The sequence below is a fragment of the Lycorma delicatula genome, chromosome 7 (genome assembly GCF_047948215.1).
Source record: "Lycorma delicatula isolate Av1 chromosome 7, ASM4794821v1, whole genome shotgun sequence".
Lineage (NCBI taxonomy): Eukaryota > Metazoa > Arthropoda > Insecta > Hemiptera > Fulgoridae > Lycorma > Lycorma delicatula.
In genome coordinates, this window is record NC_134461.1 from 4,795,519 (window position 1) to 4,812,289 (window position 16,771).

General features: G+C 31.4%; 1 protein-coding gene across 4 annotated transcripts in view; it reads left to right on the forward strand.

Annotated features, from left to right (window-relative positions):
- The window catches only part of LOC142327741 (rho guanine nucleotide exchange factor 17), a 247,187-nt gene that overhangs the window by 176,043 nt on the left and 54,373 nt on the right, over positions 1 to 16,771 (forward strand). For all 4 annotated transcript variants that reach the window (XM_075371042.1, XM_075371043.1, XM_075371041.1 and 1 more), the window contains 2 exons: positions 8,082 to 8,198; positions 12,193 to 12,285. In XM_075371042.1, coding sequence (XP_075227157.1) covers positions 8,082 to 8,198; positions 12,193 to 12,285 — 210 coding nt within the window. The remainder of the gene's footprint in view (positions 1 to 8,081; positions 8,199 to 12,192; positions 12,286 to 16,771) is intronic.

The following is a 16,771-nucleotide window of genomic DNA, read 5'->3' on the forward strand; positions in this document are numbered from 1 at the left end:
GGAGATATTCTTTTTGACCATACGCGAATCCATTTTGACTAGTTTCGGCGTGACGTCTGTACGTACGTACGTATGTATTTCGCATAACTCAAAAACGATTAGCCATAGGATGTTGAAATTTTTTATTTAGGACTGTTGTAACATCCAGTTGTGCACCTCCCCTTTTGATTGCAATCGACTTGATCAAAAATGTTCAAAAAAGCCCAAAATCCAAATAATTTGGATTTTGGACTTTTTCTTAGCTGCAGTAATATGCCCTCATAGAGAGCTTTCCAACAACATATCATAAGCGGCGGCACTTTCGTTTATCGGTTCATTTTAATTAATGAAATATTTGGATCTTACAAGGAGACGGTACATCGGTTCGAATTCGACTTCATCTCTTTTTTTAAACTTTTTTTAATTTAAATATATTGATTTATTAATAATTATTAAACTGTGATTGTAAAAAAAGTTTTTATAATAAATAATAATTCAATAATAACTATAAAATAAAAAATATATGAAAAAATCAGAAGTTATTAGTGAAATAAAATTTTATGTACTTCTAAAAATGCGTTAATGTAAATTAATATGCGTACAAGGAAGTCATGTGGTGTCCGCATCACAATTTTTTTAACGGATTATATTTATTTTTATTTTCAGAATCTGGTACTCTTTTTCTGTAATCAGGAATTCCGCGAATTTTGAAATACTACATTTATTTATGTACTTTCAAATTACCGAACTTTAAGTTTAAAATTATTATTTTTACCGGTTCGAAGAATATCTCCGTTTGTTCTGATTTCAGCCTTGACCTACCTCCTACACCGTACTTCTTCAATTAAGTTGTTCTAAATATTCCGTTCTGATTCTAAGCTTTTTGTCTTTCTCTCCTTATAAACGTTTCCTTCATCGGATGCTGTAATGCGACTGCAAAGATGTTACTATACTTAATATCCCGTTTTTCTTTATTTATTAAGCCGCTTAAATATCGGATAACTTAAATTCCCTAGTTAAAATTACTTCTCTTTTTTTCAAAAATTTTCTGAAACCGAACCACGAACCGTTCTGTTCATCTTTCTCTTCTTCTATTTTTCACCGATTATTTTGGAAGCGTGAAACAGTAAACCGATAGCGCGATAGTTTTCACACGTACTCTTTCCTGTGTTCTCCGATTCGATAAAAATAATGCGTCGATTAAAATCCATTCGATCCTTCCTCTTTTAGATACAACGTAATAATTCGTACGGTATGTCGTCGATCATCCATAATCGATTAAAAAATTAAGGAGTTTTTTTAAATTACTTTATTTTATCGCATTCGCTTGAACGATGGAGAATACAACAGTCTCAGTAGACGGTTTCATTCGTGTTACTCGTTTGCGATATGAATATTCGATCGTGTTTTCTTTACATTCGCGTTCGCATACGAACTTGTCGTTCAAAGCCTACGTTATCGATAACCTCCAAATCGACTGAAATTTTGCGGTTCGATAGGATACTTTCTTAAGCAGCACGATTCCGGAACGGGCGAAGAAAGCCTGAGCTCGTTCTACTTTCTGGAAGGAATTAACTTATTTTGCAGCACGTATGTGATGTCATAAACAAAATTTCGATTTATAACGGGAAACTACTCCCTGTTTCTGTGAGATTAAAATGACGTGAAACGAGACGAGTACCCGTTTCCCGAAGGATAAGTGATCGAATCCTTCGGATAAAACCGTCGACCGTCTCCTCGAGCAGATCGTTCCTCGTCTCGATTTCTTCTTCATAGTTTTGTATTCTTCGAATCTGGAAAGGAAAGAAGGTCGATGTCGAAGTTAAGGATGAGTAAAGTCGGCGCTTCTTCCGTTTGAAGCGTTTCCTACACGGAAGCCGGTCGCACGTTCCACCTGATACCTCAAGTGTTTATCCGGTAATGTCGAGTATCCTGTAATTTACGAAAATATTAACGTAATTCCATACGCTAACGGGATCTGGTAACGATTTGAAACGGTGTATATTGAATTTGATTCGCACTTAAAGTAAACCGGTCGTCTGTTACGTCGATAGTTTTAAAAAATAATATTGTTTATTTCGGTTCATAAAAATAACGATGCGATACCGAAGCGTCGGATGTCGATGGTTCGTTCTTATTGTAAAATCTGTCGTTATCTGCTATAAGAGATAAGGCAGGGTCGATTGCGTTTATCCGAAAAGTTTCAGCTACACTACCGCGTTGAATACGTCGCTGTAAAACGTTCCAAGACCATTCGTAATCATCTCGTAAATGATAGCGAATTCTGTCTTCAGAAGCTTAAGGAGCAGACGTCAACCGATCCCCGCAGTTCATAATTAAATATGTAAAAATGTTATTTTATCGTATAAATACGAGTAATTACATTAGAATAATGTATTTCATAGACAAAGATTATTATGACGTCGAATCGATTTGTGTCTCTTCTCCATCCTAGTTACGTGACAAGATGTATCCGATATATAAAAGACTACATATACGAATTTTTTTAAAATAAAAATTGATGTGGACACCACATGACTTCCTTGTACGCCTATAAATTACATACACACATTTTTAAAAAAAATGAAAAGAACATAAAATTTTATTTCATTAATAACTTGTGAAATTTTTTTTAATTGTTATTGAATTATTATTTATCGTAAAAATATTTTTACAATTACAGATTAATAATTATTAATAAATAAAGAATTTTAATTAGAAAAAAAAAAGTTAAAAAAGAAGTGATAAAGTCGAATTCGAACCCTTGTAAGATCCAAATAATTCATTAATTAAAACTTTGGCTATAACTCTGAAACCGATGAAAATAAGTACGGTTATGATATATCGTTGAGAAGCTCTCGATCGGCGCTTATTACTGCGGTTAAGAAAAAATCCAAAATCTAAACATTTGGAGATTTTGTGTTTTTTTTTTTTTGGATACTTTCGGTTCAGTAGATTGCAATTAAAGGTGAAGGTGCACAAATACATGTTATAACAATGCTAAATCAAAAATTTCAACATTCTACGGCTAATCGTTTTTGAATTATGCGAGATACATACCTACGTACGTACAGACGTCACGCCGAAATTAGTCAAAACGGATTCACGGATGGTCAAAATGGATATTTCCGTTGAAATCTGAAAACCGAAATTTTTCCCGATCGCAATACTTCCTTTACTTCGTACAAGGAAGTAAAAACCAAATTAATCTCGCAAACTTGGAAAATTTTCTCGTTATATATTATGAATTTGCTTTAAAAAACTTTCACCGTAAAAAAAATATAATGGATGTTCACCGTTTGCGATAAAAATAAATCGTTATTTTTCAGAAAAAGTTGTAATTTTATTATCAAAATTTACATGTCAACAATCACAAGAAAACCGTGAAAGAAATGAAAATCTGAAGTTCCGATCTGTAATTTTTATGTAATTACTGGTGTACGACTTTCCAATAAATCATCTTAATTTAAGAAATTCTTTTAAACCGATGTAAAAAAAATGTTTGAACATCGCTAAAAAAAATACAATATGCTAGAACGGTTGTAAAATCCTTCTTCATACGATTCATTTTAAGGTGAAAGTTATAAAAATGTGGAACTAGCTTTCGCTATACCAGTATGTTAAGCTTGTAAAGAGATCACCGCTGCCGTTGAGGCGCTGAGTGTCGTATGCGGCACCAGTGTTCCGATTACGTTTTGAAGATCCGTGATGTGTTTGTAGAGTTTGTGCGTATTCATTTTGAGTTTCTTTTTTTTACTTTATCTTTCAAGTCGTTCGACTGTATCTAGTATATTTTTAGCTTATTTTATCGCGATCTGTTCGAAAATAATTATTCCGACACGTATTTATGACGTGGAGTGCAGCCGATCGGTGAAATTTAGAAAACGGGATAAGCGATTAACCTCTACTGATCGGCCGAATTCTGTTATCTCGTACATTTATCGATCGAATATTTTACAGTAAATATTTATTCGTCGACTGAATTTTACGACCCGACAGCTATGCAAAATAACGTGCTAGTAGAATTTTAACTTAAATTAATTCTATTTAATATTTGTGTTTTATAATTCTCTATGTGTGTGTGTGGTGTAACATTATTAGATTAATTAATTATCAGAAAACTTAAGTTAAAAAACCGATTGCCGATTGCCGTGACGGAGCGGTAGCATCTCGGTGTTTCATCCGAGGTCCCGGGTTTTAATCCAGGTCAGGCGTAGTATTTTTCATACGCTATGAAATTTTTCATTTCATATTCCCATTAAACAAATTCCGCTACCTTATGCGGTAAATTAATAAAAAAATAACTTTTTTTAATATAAATTTTACTGATCGACGACGTAAAAAATATCGTAAAATTTTAAAAACTTGGAGTAACGATAAGACGATCGCTTTAAGTATTGATTCTACTGTAAGACGAAATTTTTTGACCCGAATAAATAAAGTTTGGAATCTTAGCCGAACGATTAGTATAAACAGAAAAGTTGTGAAATCGTTCGGTCTGTTGTGTTTAAAATAACGCATCGTTTTTATTGCGGCGTTATCGAGAACGATTTAGAAAAACATCCAAGGCCTCTCGGACTCGTTAAGGTCATCGTCGTTAATTAAATCGTAACAAATCTTAATCGTGGCGATTATTAAAAGATTTATGGGATACGGCCAATTTAGAAAAGGTCAGTTTTATTTTCTATTATTAAAAATACGGTCCTCGTCATCCCATAAACACAATTATTTTACGACGATAATCGATTTTATTTCTCGACGGAACGTTCATATAATTCTCGATCGTTAGTTTTTAACGATCGTTTACTACCGTTTTCAAGTTTTATCAGCCGCAACTGAGGATGTATTTGATATCGATTTCTTTGAAAATAGATCGCTCGAGTCGGTGTAAGGAAAAGTAATTAATTTACCGTTCCGTCCGACTATCGGTTATAAATTCCGGATCTTCTCTGTTATGTCTACTTTTCGGTCGAAGTTATAGAGATTGGTTTCCGCCAAACCCCCTTCCATAATATTTATTCCTCTATACCTGTTTTACCCCGCCACACACATAGGTAGTTTATTTTACCACAAACTACTTGTGTAGACGTTAGACTAGAGGGTTACATACTGTGAATCCGATAAATTTATTTTTACGAGATACCGTAGATTTTTTTTCTATTTACAAATAAATAATCCTTAATTTTTGTCGTATTTAATTTTAATTAATTTATTATTATTATTACTATATCGTAATAGTTTGTAACCTAGCGATGACAGAATCAATCGAGCGAATTCGAAACTTTCACGTAAACACGATTAGACAGACCGTATCGTACAGGAAAATTACGCATGTACTATGATGATTAAGTGTAAATTTACACGAGCTTTGTCGGCTACCGGGTATGTTATTTTAGAGCATGTTGATTTACGGTTAAGTTTAGAACCGTATTTCTTACGGGTTTTGTTTATTTTCTAAAAAAAAGTGTGTTTTAGGATTCAAACTTTTGAGAATTTCAATAAGTTTTTTTCAGAAATCAGTGAGACTCGTTTTTGAAAACTCGGTTTCTCTTTTTTTTTGTTGAAATCCCAAAAAAATGTTAGTATAGCATTATACTACATTTTCATTAATTTCGTACCTCAAAAAATATGTTTTCCGTACCGATGTCGATTATCGACTTCTTAATTCGAACGATTCCTAGAAATGCGCTCCAGAAGGAACAGTACTACTTCGTGTTTCGACTGTTTGTTTACAGGAATCTCTTAGTATATTCATTCGCCGTTTACTCGAGTTAATTAAATTTTTTAAAAACTCTAAAATTGAATTAAATTCTCCCCTCCCACTAACTACAAAATATGCGTCGTAGTCGGTGTTTTGTGAATGTCGTTATTCGCCCCGTCCTTTTTGATAACGTACGTTACTGAAATCGACTTCTGCAACCGAATTTACACCCTTACCGTAAAGTATGTTTTTTTTTTTAATTCCTGGCTTTGTAAGCCCCTTAACCCTGTTTAGAATTCAGCAGTCAATCGGGTCGTCCGACTACCTCTTTGAACCTTCACACGATAAAGTCGTCAAGTTAGGTGACCGTTTAATCCGTTTAAAAATAACTATAAATTTTCCCCGATCTGTAAGCCAAATTATAAATTATTATTACAATTACGTCGGGTAAACGATACATTTCTGATCGCGGGAATAGAATTCTCATTAACGATAACGCTAGTATTTCTGTTGTTCGCAAAGCGAAATTATCGGTATTTTATTTGATAAAAAGTTCTCGTGGGTTGATAAAATCGATTTTGTTTGTAACTAAACCAGGCCGTGCTGTTTCGCTCTGAAGTTTCCTAATAAAACGTTAACGTCGTCGTTTTGTACATTTATTGTATATTTATTATGTCGACATATATTCTCGTATAAAGTAGAATGTCATCTATCAGAACGAGTTTTAAAATACAAAAATGGACTGTCAGATCGTTATCTGCCGCCCTAGAGTACGAATCATGTAGACTTATCGTATAATTAGAAAATTTAACGTGTTAACTATCCTTGCGTTTATATCTCCCGTCGCTGTTTTAAGTAAATCGCGTAACCGTTGAAAATTTTTTCTGTTATTACATTTAAATTAAAATTAAAAGATCTTCTTTTTCGCAAACAATATTATTCTGTCGACGATTTTTTAAATAATATTAGATTAAAAAATACACAATTTATCTCCGTCCCGTTCAATATTTCATAATTAAGTGCTCAAAATATTCTTCATTAACGACTTCTGAATTGTGAATTATTTTGCATTGTTATTACTTATATTTAATATATTTACCTTAACGTTATTTCACGCGCTTGTATTTAAATTGTTAATATGGACTTTAAACGTACATTTTTTTATCTTATAATCTGTTTATACATTTGTAGTTTATCTTATACCGATAATACGATTTGTATTATGTATTTTTACGTACCGATCAGAATAAAGATTTATTTACTTATCTACAACTAATCGTTCTTTTGGTCGATGATAACCGATTATGTTAATACCTAATGATAACTGTAAACTCGTTTACAGATAGCAATTGATTTGACGGGTCTTAGGCTCATCGGGTTCTGTAACAACAGATAATAAGTTAGATTATAGATAACTTTGAAAATCTTAAAATTTGTCGTATAATTAATTATACGTTATAGGGAGTTATTTTAAAAGGTGATTCCGTAAAATTAGAAGAATTAGTAAGGATTAATGAACGTATTTATCTCTCTCTCTCTCTCTCTCTCTCTCTCTCTCTCTCTCTCTCTCACTCTCTCTCTTTCTCTCTCTCTCTCTCTCTCTGTGTGTGTGTGTGTGTGTGTGTGTGTGTGTGTGTGTGTGTGTGGTAATGTTTTCTGTATTTAACTTAATATTACCTTTTAGGCCTGAAGTTATGAAAGACCGTTGTTGAGGTGAACCGATTTGCGCTAATAAGACTGCCGGTTCAGGGAAGTGATTTTAAATAGTATTTAAGTTTTTCGCTTGTACTATTTCTTTATTCGTTTCCGAAACGACATACCGACATCCGATTACAGTTTAAAAATAATCGACGAGTAATTTTATTATTATGATCGATCCGAGGGTCTTCGGTTTATTTTTCATATTTAAAAGATTTCTATTTCATCGCGTAGATTATCGACTTGCGACTATTAGTAGTTCCTATTTCGTGTCCGCCTTCGCTCGTCGCCTCCGAAATTAAAGCTAAGAAGTATTTCATCAGATAACAATATTCCATATCGGGGTCGATACCTCATCGAAGCGCTCGCGTTAGGCCATATCAATTCGGCCGTTAAATTCGATTTTATTTTTCAAAATTTACCACGACTTATTCGCACCGTATTCAAGTAGCAAGTAAAACGTAATCGGTACTCTGAATCAGAACTCGATTATATGCCGTGTTTATTATAAATTTTATTATTATTATTTTTTATTTTATTTATTTATTTATTTAAATGCAGTGGCCATCGACTACTGCGGTCATTAGCCCTTGTCACAAAGGTACGATTTGATTTTACAAGTAGCCGTTAAGTATATTTACGTTTTTTATCGAAGACTTAACACGATTAAATAATAATTTTTCTCTTTCTGTTTTTATTACAGTTTACAAAGCAATCTGTGATAGATACTTATACGGCTTTCATTAATAATTGGAAGACTGCAAAAGAAGCTATTAAAGCGACATGTCAGGCAAAACCTGCGTTCGCAAGATTTTTAGATGTAAGTAATACCGTTAAAATAAATAATTAATAAATAAATATTTTATTCCGTTCGACTACAAAATAAAATAGGCGATCGTTTTCAGTTTATATGTAGGAAATGTTGCAGGTATATGTAGAGGAGTGTACGTATATTAATGTACACGGTAATGGAGTCCGTCAGTTTTCACCTTGGAGAGACAGAGAAAAAACTTTACAGATAGTACGATTTACTTAGCGACCGACTACTGTACAATACGATTAAAAATATTGTAATTTTTCTTAAGCGATTGTGGAAGGCGCAAAGTACGAAAGGAGAAAGCAAGTGAGAGAGAGAAAAAATGACAGAGCGTGAACGGTACACCGGACTCATTCTTTTTTTACTTTTCTCTGTACACGTATATCGAAGAAGAAAATTTGTACGATATTAGCGATTTAAGAAGATAGATTTACGGCACGGTTAACTTCGCTTCTGTTGCTTAAGTTTTTAGAAATGAGCGGCTATAAAATGTCACATCTCATGGAAGCTAGTCGGTAGGAGTTACATTCCTTAATCTTACAGACTCCTTACAAAAATTTTAGTCCTAGCTGTTGTATTTACTGTTCATAGGTCGGCGTTAAAACGCATGAATATGATTAAAAGTAAATAATCTCACGGACAATCTAGTAAGTATTCCGATTAACTACTGAATCTTAATTTTACTAAATTCTTGTATAATTTATTTAAATAATTGTAAAAAATAACAGTAATAATAATTTTTAATAACTCAAAATACCTCGTTTGCAATCTCGTATAACGTTCTCACTTACTTTATACCATCTGTCCGCTTCCTTAATATAGCTGTGAAACATATAAAGCACCTAAATTTTAACAGGTGCCTATCGATTTTGTTTTTGCTGAGTGTAATAATGTTTTCCTCTCAGCCGGTTTCCTTTAGTAAACAGAGTAAAGATTCACTTATAGAACTCATTGTCGCTGATTTCATTCGGGTTACGTTAAAACGTTTAAACATTAAAACGTTAAAACTATAAGAAAGCGACAATTATATATAATCATAAATTATAAAATATAATTTTTTTAAAATATAATTATATCATATCAATATAATTTTATAATTTTATCAATTCATAAATTATAAAATATAATTTATGAATTGACAAATAATGCAGATTTTTAGAAAGAAAGAAAAAATGAAATAAAACATAAAAAATCCTGAATTTCCTATAATTAAATGTTTTTTGTTTTTTTTAAGTCGCCAGATAACGCTATTCCTTCTTCAAAAACCCTCTTTCAAAAACTTTAAAAGTTAAAAAAAAATAAAATAGAATTTTTTACTCTGATTTATCGCATTTGTTTTAAAGTTTTTGTGGGGGGACTGCGGAATAGAGGTCTTCTCCTCCTTTTCCTATACACATTTATGTAAAAAATAGGAGATATGCTTAAACTCCTTGTTAGTTTTTTATACAGTCGCTCGATGAAATAAGGATTTTTATGGATAAATATATAGGTAGAGGTCTTCATCAAAATAGAAATGCCTCAAGGACATAGAAAACTGCACAAGTCCTTCTGCTTTCCCGGTAGATATTTTAGATGTCTTGTTAAAAACTCACAGAAAAACAACAAGGAGAAAGAAACAAAAAATAAGGGAAAGGGGTTGATAGTGTGAAGAATAATCCGTCCTACCCACAGAAGGAAAGAGTTAAACATTATCCAAAAAAGTGCTTCAAGTTTTCTGGAAAGGATGAATCCATACTCTCTAAAATCTGTTGGAAGATTGAGTTTATCAAGGACGGTACATTGCTGTAAACGACTTTGAGTCGATCGGTCTGAATATATGCTAAAAAAATTACTTTTCCTCTTCATACTAAACAGATACTAAATAACAAATTTTACCTTAACCTTGACCTATCCCAAAAATTATGTTGCGACATGGAACTATCAGTGGAATTACAAACCGTTTAGACAGATCTCCAATAAAGGATTCTATTTTTCATTTTTAAGAATCCTTTTCCCTTTGTTGAATTGAAGATTTTTATCTGTTGCTATTGCATAAACGCTTAAAAAAGTTTGTTAAAGGTCGGTTAAATAAAGATAATTTAATATCAGGTTGGGACGTGAATGGCGCACATGATATTACAAAGTAAATGTACAGAGTAATTCACTTATCGTGTGAATGCAAAATGAGTATTACCAAATAATATGAGTAACTGTAGTTTTAGTTTACATAAATAAATATACTAAATTTTGCCTGAAAGTAAAAAGGGAGTTTAATGTTGTAGATATAATAATAGTACAATGCCCCCAAAGAAAAAAAATAAACTGTATTTTAGTAGAAGATATGGAAAATATTATAACCCAAAGTTTTATGAAAGTAAAAGTTTAATTGTCAGGTACTGTTAGCAATGTTTTATCTGAACTAACTTTTTCTGGAATTTAATTTAACAGGGTAATTAGTAACCTTGTTTGTTTTATTATTATCAGGACTGCAAGAAATTTTTGCAACTTTTAATTTAATCGGTACATTGTTTTGTTTAACTGTTGAATTTTATTTCATACCTTTCCAACATATTTTTTATTGTTAATATTTTTTCATCTTTTAAGATCAACCAGTCATACTATTATTTCAGAAAAGTACAATAAATTAAAATAGCCTGACTGATCAAATTAGGGTTTTAAATGTATGAGATGCGAAACAAATATTTCATTTGTAAAATGAGTTTAGTATACTGGTATGTAAAAGAAAAATGTAGGCCTAAAATATATATATATTTTTGTTTTGTAAAATAATTAAATTTAGTCTACTAGTATGTAAAGAAAAGTAGCCCTAAATTCTTTTTTTTTATCAAGCCTGCTATTCGCCATAAAACATCACACTTTTTGTTTTTTAAAATGAAATTTTCTTTAAAATCATTGCTGACATGAAAACAGTGAGTTGTAAAGTATCCAAATAGTTAGGTGAAAACAATGCGACAAGAGATACAAGCCTTCTGGGCGGGCTAACTCAGAAGAATAAGAAGTAAAAATATTTCCTATTGTGGTATCAAAGTGAATTCAGTACATTTTTGAGTCTGCCACTGCAAACAGTTATCGTTCCAAACCGAATAAAAATATCAGTCTGCTTAGGATTTCAAGCAGAATTTGTATACAGATCAGATTGTTCTTTTCATTTAACTATTTCTTCTGTGGATTACAGAATCTTAGCGATAGGAATGGGGTTCTTTCATCTTTGACAATAGCTTTGTATTTATGTAGTTTGGTGGGGTGGCTATGCATATCGATAGGTCCCAGGACTCTTGCTTCCTATCCGGTGGCTGTACAAAAACCCTGATCTAGAGTTGGCTGTTTGTCATGGAAAATTTGGCCTCCTAATCCTTCCTACAAATAGATGACTGTATGATCATTAACTGCTATAAACATCAGCAGATTACAGTGGATTTCCTCAAATATTATTTCATCATTTAACTTCACTAATATACAGGAGAGGGTATAAGTAAAGCTTTGGACATTTATGTTTTATCTCTGCTTAACACTCTTCGATTCAGAATATGCTACTGCCCTGAGATGTACCTCTTTCTTTCATTCTTTCTTTCTTTTTCTTTCTGTTTATCCTCTGGAACCATCATAAGGTATTACTTCAGAGGATGAATGTAAATGAATTGTAGTCTTGTACAGTCTCTGATCGATCGTTCCTGAGATGTGTGATACTTGTATCCTGAGATGTACCTGTATGTATGGTACGCTGAGATATACCTGTACTTCAGGATTCTTTAATAGGTATAAAGAATGTGATTTTTTCCATCTTATAAAAATTTTGAACTTTTTTATTTCTGTTTCCCAATGCATTACATTTGTTTGTAGCGTGAAAATTTTCATAGACCCGTATACTTTTACTTGTGATATTAATAATTTTTAATTATCTTAGACGTATTAGTTATAACTAATTATTTTATAATATATATTAAGTGAAGTAATTATTACTTTAATTATTATAATAACTTTGTTTTGCAATTTACAGGCTATGGCGAGAGAACATAAAGGAAAATTAGCTCTTGATTCTTTATTAATAATGCCAGTACAAAGAATTCCACGTTATGAGTTATTAATTCAGGTAATTCTCATGATTCATGCTAATTAGCATGATATTTAAAATTTACTTGCATTCAATGCATTCACAATATTTCTCATAAAAATCAAAATGGTTTTCTAAATATTGCCAATCATTATACTTCCTTTATATCAGCTAAAAAGTGAGGCATCTGCTTTGGTAATTCATTTAATTTTTTATTTTGTAGAAATATTATTTAACTTCTATAATCATTTTGCCATGCATATGATATTTTAAAAATTTGCACTTGAAGATATGATGGCTTTCTTACATTATCTTACGCTATTAAATTTACCCAGAAATAGTTTTTTAATGCCAATTAAAAATTATAAATCCACTCATTTTAAATCATAGCACTTTTTATGATGTTTAATGAGCCATCAAAAATAAAGATGCTATTCTGTGAATAACAAAAAGACACTACTCTACCATTTTTCTGAAAGAATCAAGGGAAACCATGAGACAACCTTGATCAGAACATTGCAAAGTATAAAATTTAATAGTTCAAAAAAGAAGCAGTTATTAGATCAGTAATAATGTACATAAATAATAATTTTATAACATAATAGTGATGCACCGTTGCAAAGATAAAAAATAAGTAAAAAACTGGCATACAATAAAATTTATTGAAGGTTCAGTTATGCATACATTTCATGTAGAAATTTAATTTCCACTTTAGTTATATTAATTTTAATTATGTATCTAATAGTGTTGATGTCAATAGTGTTGTGTTCTAGTCAATAATTGTGTGCATTTACAGAAACAGTCAAAAATTACCAAAAACTAAAATTTACTAGAGAAATATGATTAAGTATATAAGACATATGATATTTAAATCAATATATCTATTATATATTCCTATTTATATGTTATTATTTTACCTTATATAAAGATATATTACTGACAGTGATATATATATATATATATTTTAGTTTATATTATTGATTTTTATATTATAGTATTTAATATTAATTCAACATAGATTAATTAAAAATATTTTATTGAAATGTACCCTAGCTTCTGAAGTTTAATATATTCAATTTCTTTTACACTTCATAAACGATTTTTTCCTGTTTTGTTGCTCCATTAGTGCTTTGGTACTGCACTATTACTTCCTCAAATATCTGATTTGTAATACAATTTAAACACAGTTTAAATATTATGCTCTTTTTATTTAAAAAAATTTGAATATATTTTTAATTACATCATACATACGATTAGGCTTACCATATTTTTTTGGGTCCAACCCAGGACATATTTTTGAAATTAGTTAAAAGTCTTAGAGTTTATTGAAACATTAAACTTTATTTATTCAATTGTATTTTTCACTTGACATGACTTTTTTTCAGAAAAAAATATAAATAATGGTAATATAGATATAAATAATGGTTTATTGTTTTAATTATATGATAAAATTCACAAGAAAGTTCTGAATTAATTTTAACATTTAGCAGATGTTTAACAGTAGATACTGAAAGTCTACCCCTTTCTGCAGATCAAATGTTCCACGTAGTTGAAAATCTTTCTTAACTGGAGCAGATGTCCCAGGCAAAGACATCGCAAACTCATCCATTTTAGAAATACAGCAACATGAAATATCAGTCTTTTGAAACACCTTAAAAATTGCTTTCCACTTCTCCTCAATAGTATCTGGTACTTTTTCAGAATTTGAACCAAAACCTACCCTTTGGTTTTGAATTACTTGGTTCAACAATGTACATTCATCAAGTAGGTCAATATTTATGGAATCTTTTATAATTTCATTAACAACTTGTGCACTCTCCTCTAAATCAGACTAGGCAATTTCAGTTCATAAATTTATCCCTGAAACTTACTAACTTTGTCAAAACTGGTTCTCCACAACTCTAAGTATTGGATACTGGAATTATAAAAATTGTCTACGCTTGAGAAGAATTTTTTTTCCTGAACATCATTATTTTCTTTTAGAGTGCATAACAGTTCTTTGGCAGAAGGTGGTATAAATTTGTGATTTTTCTTTCCTGAAGTTGACAAATTAATTTAGAATATGTCTGAAATGCTTCTGTTGCTGCGATAGAATTAGATTCCAATTTCAGAACTACATTATTAAATAACTGTACAGTACCATATAAAAATTTCAAAACAGTTCACTTTCTAAATTTTCAAAAAAATCAAATAATTTTGGACATTTGTCACAAGATAAGTATGATTTTAGGCCATCAAAAATGGAAAGAATTCTTTCTATTGCAGGTAACAAACTAAGGAACCTGTGCTGCTATGAGATAATACTTTCTTGTATTCTGTTTCCACAGATTGTGAAAATATTTATAAATTTTTATAAATAACTTCTTTGTCCAGGGGTAGAGAATCACATGCTGTTTGTACTGAATTGTATACAATGTGGGCTAAACAACCAATTTCTAAAAGTTTGTATTTTTCACACACTGTAAAAGTTACGGAGTCAAAATTTGAGCAGTTTCACCTGACACTTCATCAAAATTCAAAAGTTTAACTTCAATTCCCTCCTCCAGACTGAAATATCTTACAACAATCAGAACAACTTTTACTTCATTTCTGTTTGAGTTATCCATTGTTACTGTTACATAATTAATGTTTTCTAAAGAACAACACATTATCAAATATAAATAGCGAAAAAAACAATAAAAATTGCCTTGGTTTTGGTTCTAGCAGATGAAAATTTTGAGTCATATAACTTTTTATCCAGTTAGATGTGCAGTCTGATGTTTTGAAACTGAGTTTGTGTCTAGCAGTGAGGTACGAAAATGTAGCTCTGTACGAAAAAAATCTCTTATGTTTGCTGAAGCAGTAGCGTTAATAGCACTCCTGTTTAGTTGCTTTCACGTGGTCTTCAATATCACCCTTTCCTTTATGTGCAACAGAAAATTCTGTAGTACATAGTGTTCAATAAACACGTTCATTGTTGCTGTCATTACAGTTTCAAAAATTTATATTTCTGTTGCAGGTAAACATTAAACACATTTTATTTTGCCCATAGCTAAATGATGAGACAAAAAATGAATAGAGATAAAATGATCAAAAATATGTAGACAAGTTACTTCACACACGAAAACAAAGTAAGCACATTGCTCCTGTTGTGTTGCCAAATGACTAAGCAAAATGTTGTGGCGAGACCAGTAGCCACGCCTCGTCAAGATCGACATCAACGCTTGCTCCAACGTCAGCTGAGAGATGCTCGGCCATAAGAGAATGTTTAAAAACGTGATGTCGAACATATAGGTCTAAAATTAAAAAGAATCCTTGCCATTCATAAAATTCTTAAACTTCAGACATTTTTGCAACCCTGGACATTACCTCGAACAGCACTAAAAAACCAGGACTGTCCAGGCTAATCCCAGATGTATAGTAAGCCTACATATGATTGAAATCATCTGGTAATTTAATACCATTTTACAAAGTATAAGACAATAAAAAAAAAAACAGTCTATTTAAAAAACTGAACACAATAAATAATTATTTATAAGGACTGTTACATAACTGCCATATGCTTGGCTATTGAAAATAAACTAGTCATGACAACAATAAAGTAATATGTTCTGACTACCAACCTTTTCAATCTCCCTGGATACCTAGTCTCAATAATCCAATGGCTACTGAAACGTGAAATTTTCCATCAATGCTATTATTATCTATAAGAGATACAACATGATTTATTTCTTGTAAATGAACCGGTAAATCTATTGATGATCATGTAATGTTTATGGTAATAATATTGAGTGAGAGTTTCTGAGAGATTGGTCCTAAATGTTTAGAGAGGGATGGATAGAACAAGTCACAAAAATTAAAGTCAGTACCATCAAACTTAAAAATTATGGTTACAGAGTTTCAGGGCTGCAAGGGAATTTTTATGACAGAAATCATGGAATCTGGACCGCAATAAAATTATAAGTTTATAATAAAATACTGAAGAAATATCCAAGATGAAGCCAAAACAAACAGTGTAGGATGTTCACATCATTTGTCAATATTCAGCATAACAATGTTCCAGTCTGACCTGCTGCATGGATCGTAAAAAGGCTTTACTCAAGTAGTAGCAACCAAAAGATTTTCATCCATCATTTCAGCTCAGGCTCAATCTTAAATGACTTTCATCTCCTCATCAAGATGAAGGTCTGGCCAGCTACTCAGCATTATGAAATGAATGAGAGGCATGAATGGGGTTAAAAGTTGGCTGAGTATCCTGATACCGAGCTGAAAGAGTTCTTTGTTGAAGATTTGTAAATGTGGTTATCACAACATCATAGTTGTCAGAATATGATTGGAATCGGTTAGTCTTCATTGCCTTATTAGACAAATTATTTATTTAAAAAATAATATTAATTGGAAAGCTCTACTCTTCTGTAAAATAAATGTTTTCTAATTTATTTCAGTACTGTTTATTTTAAGATAAAAGTTATAAAAACTTATTGTCTGAGGTAGCTTTCACTAGATACCTGAATTCCACAAAAACTGTCACTGAGGTCTAAAATTC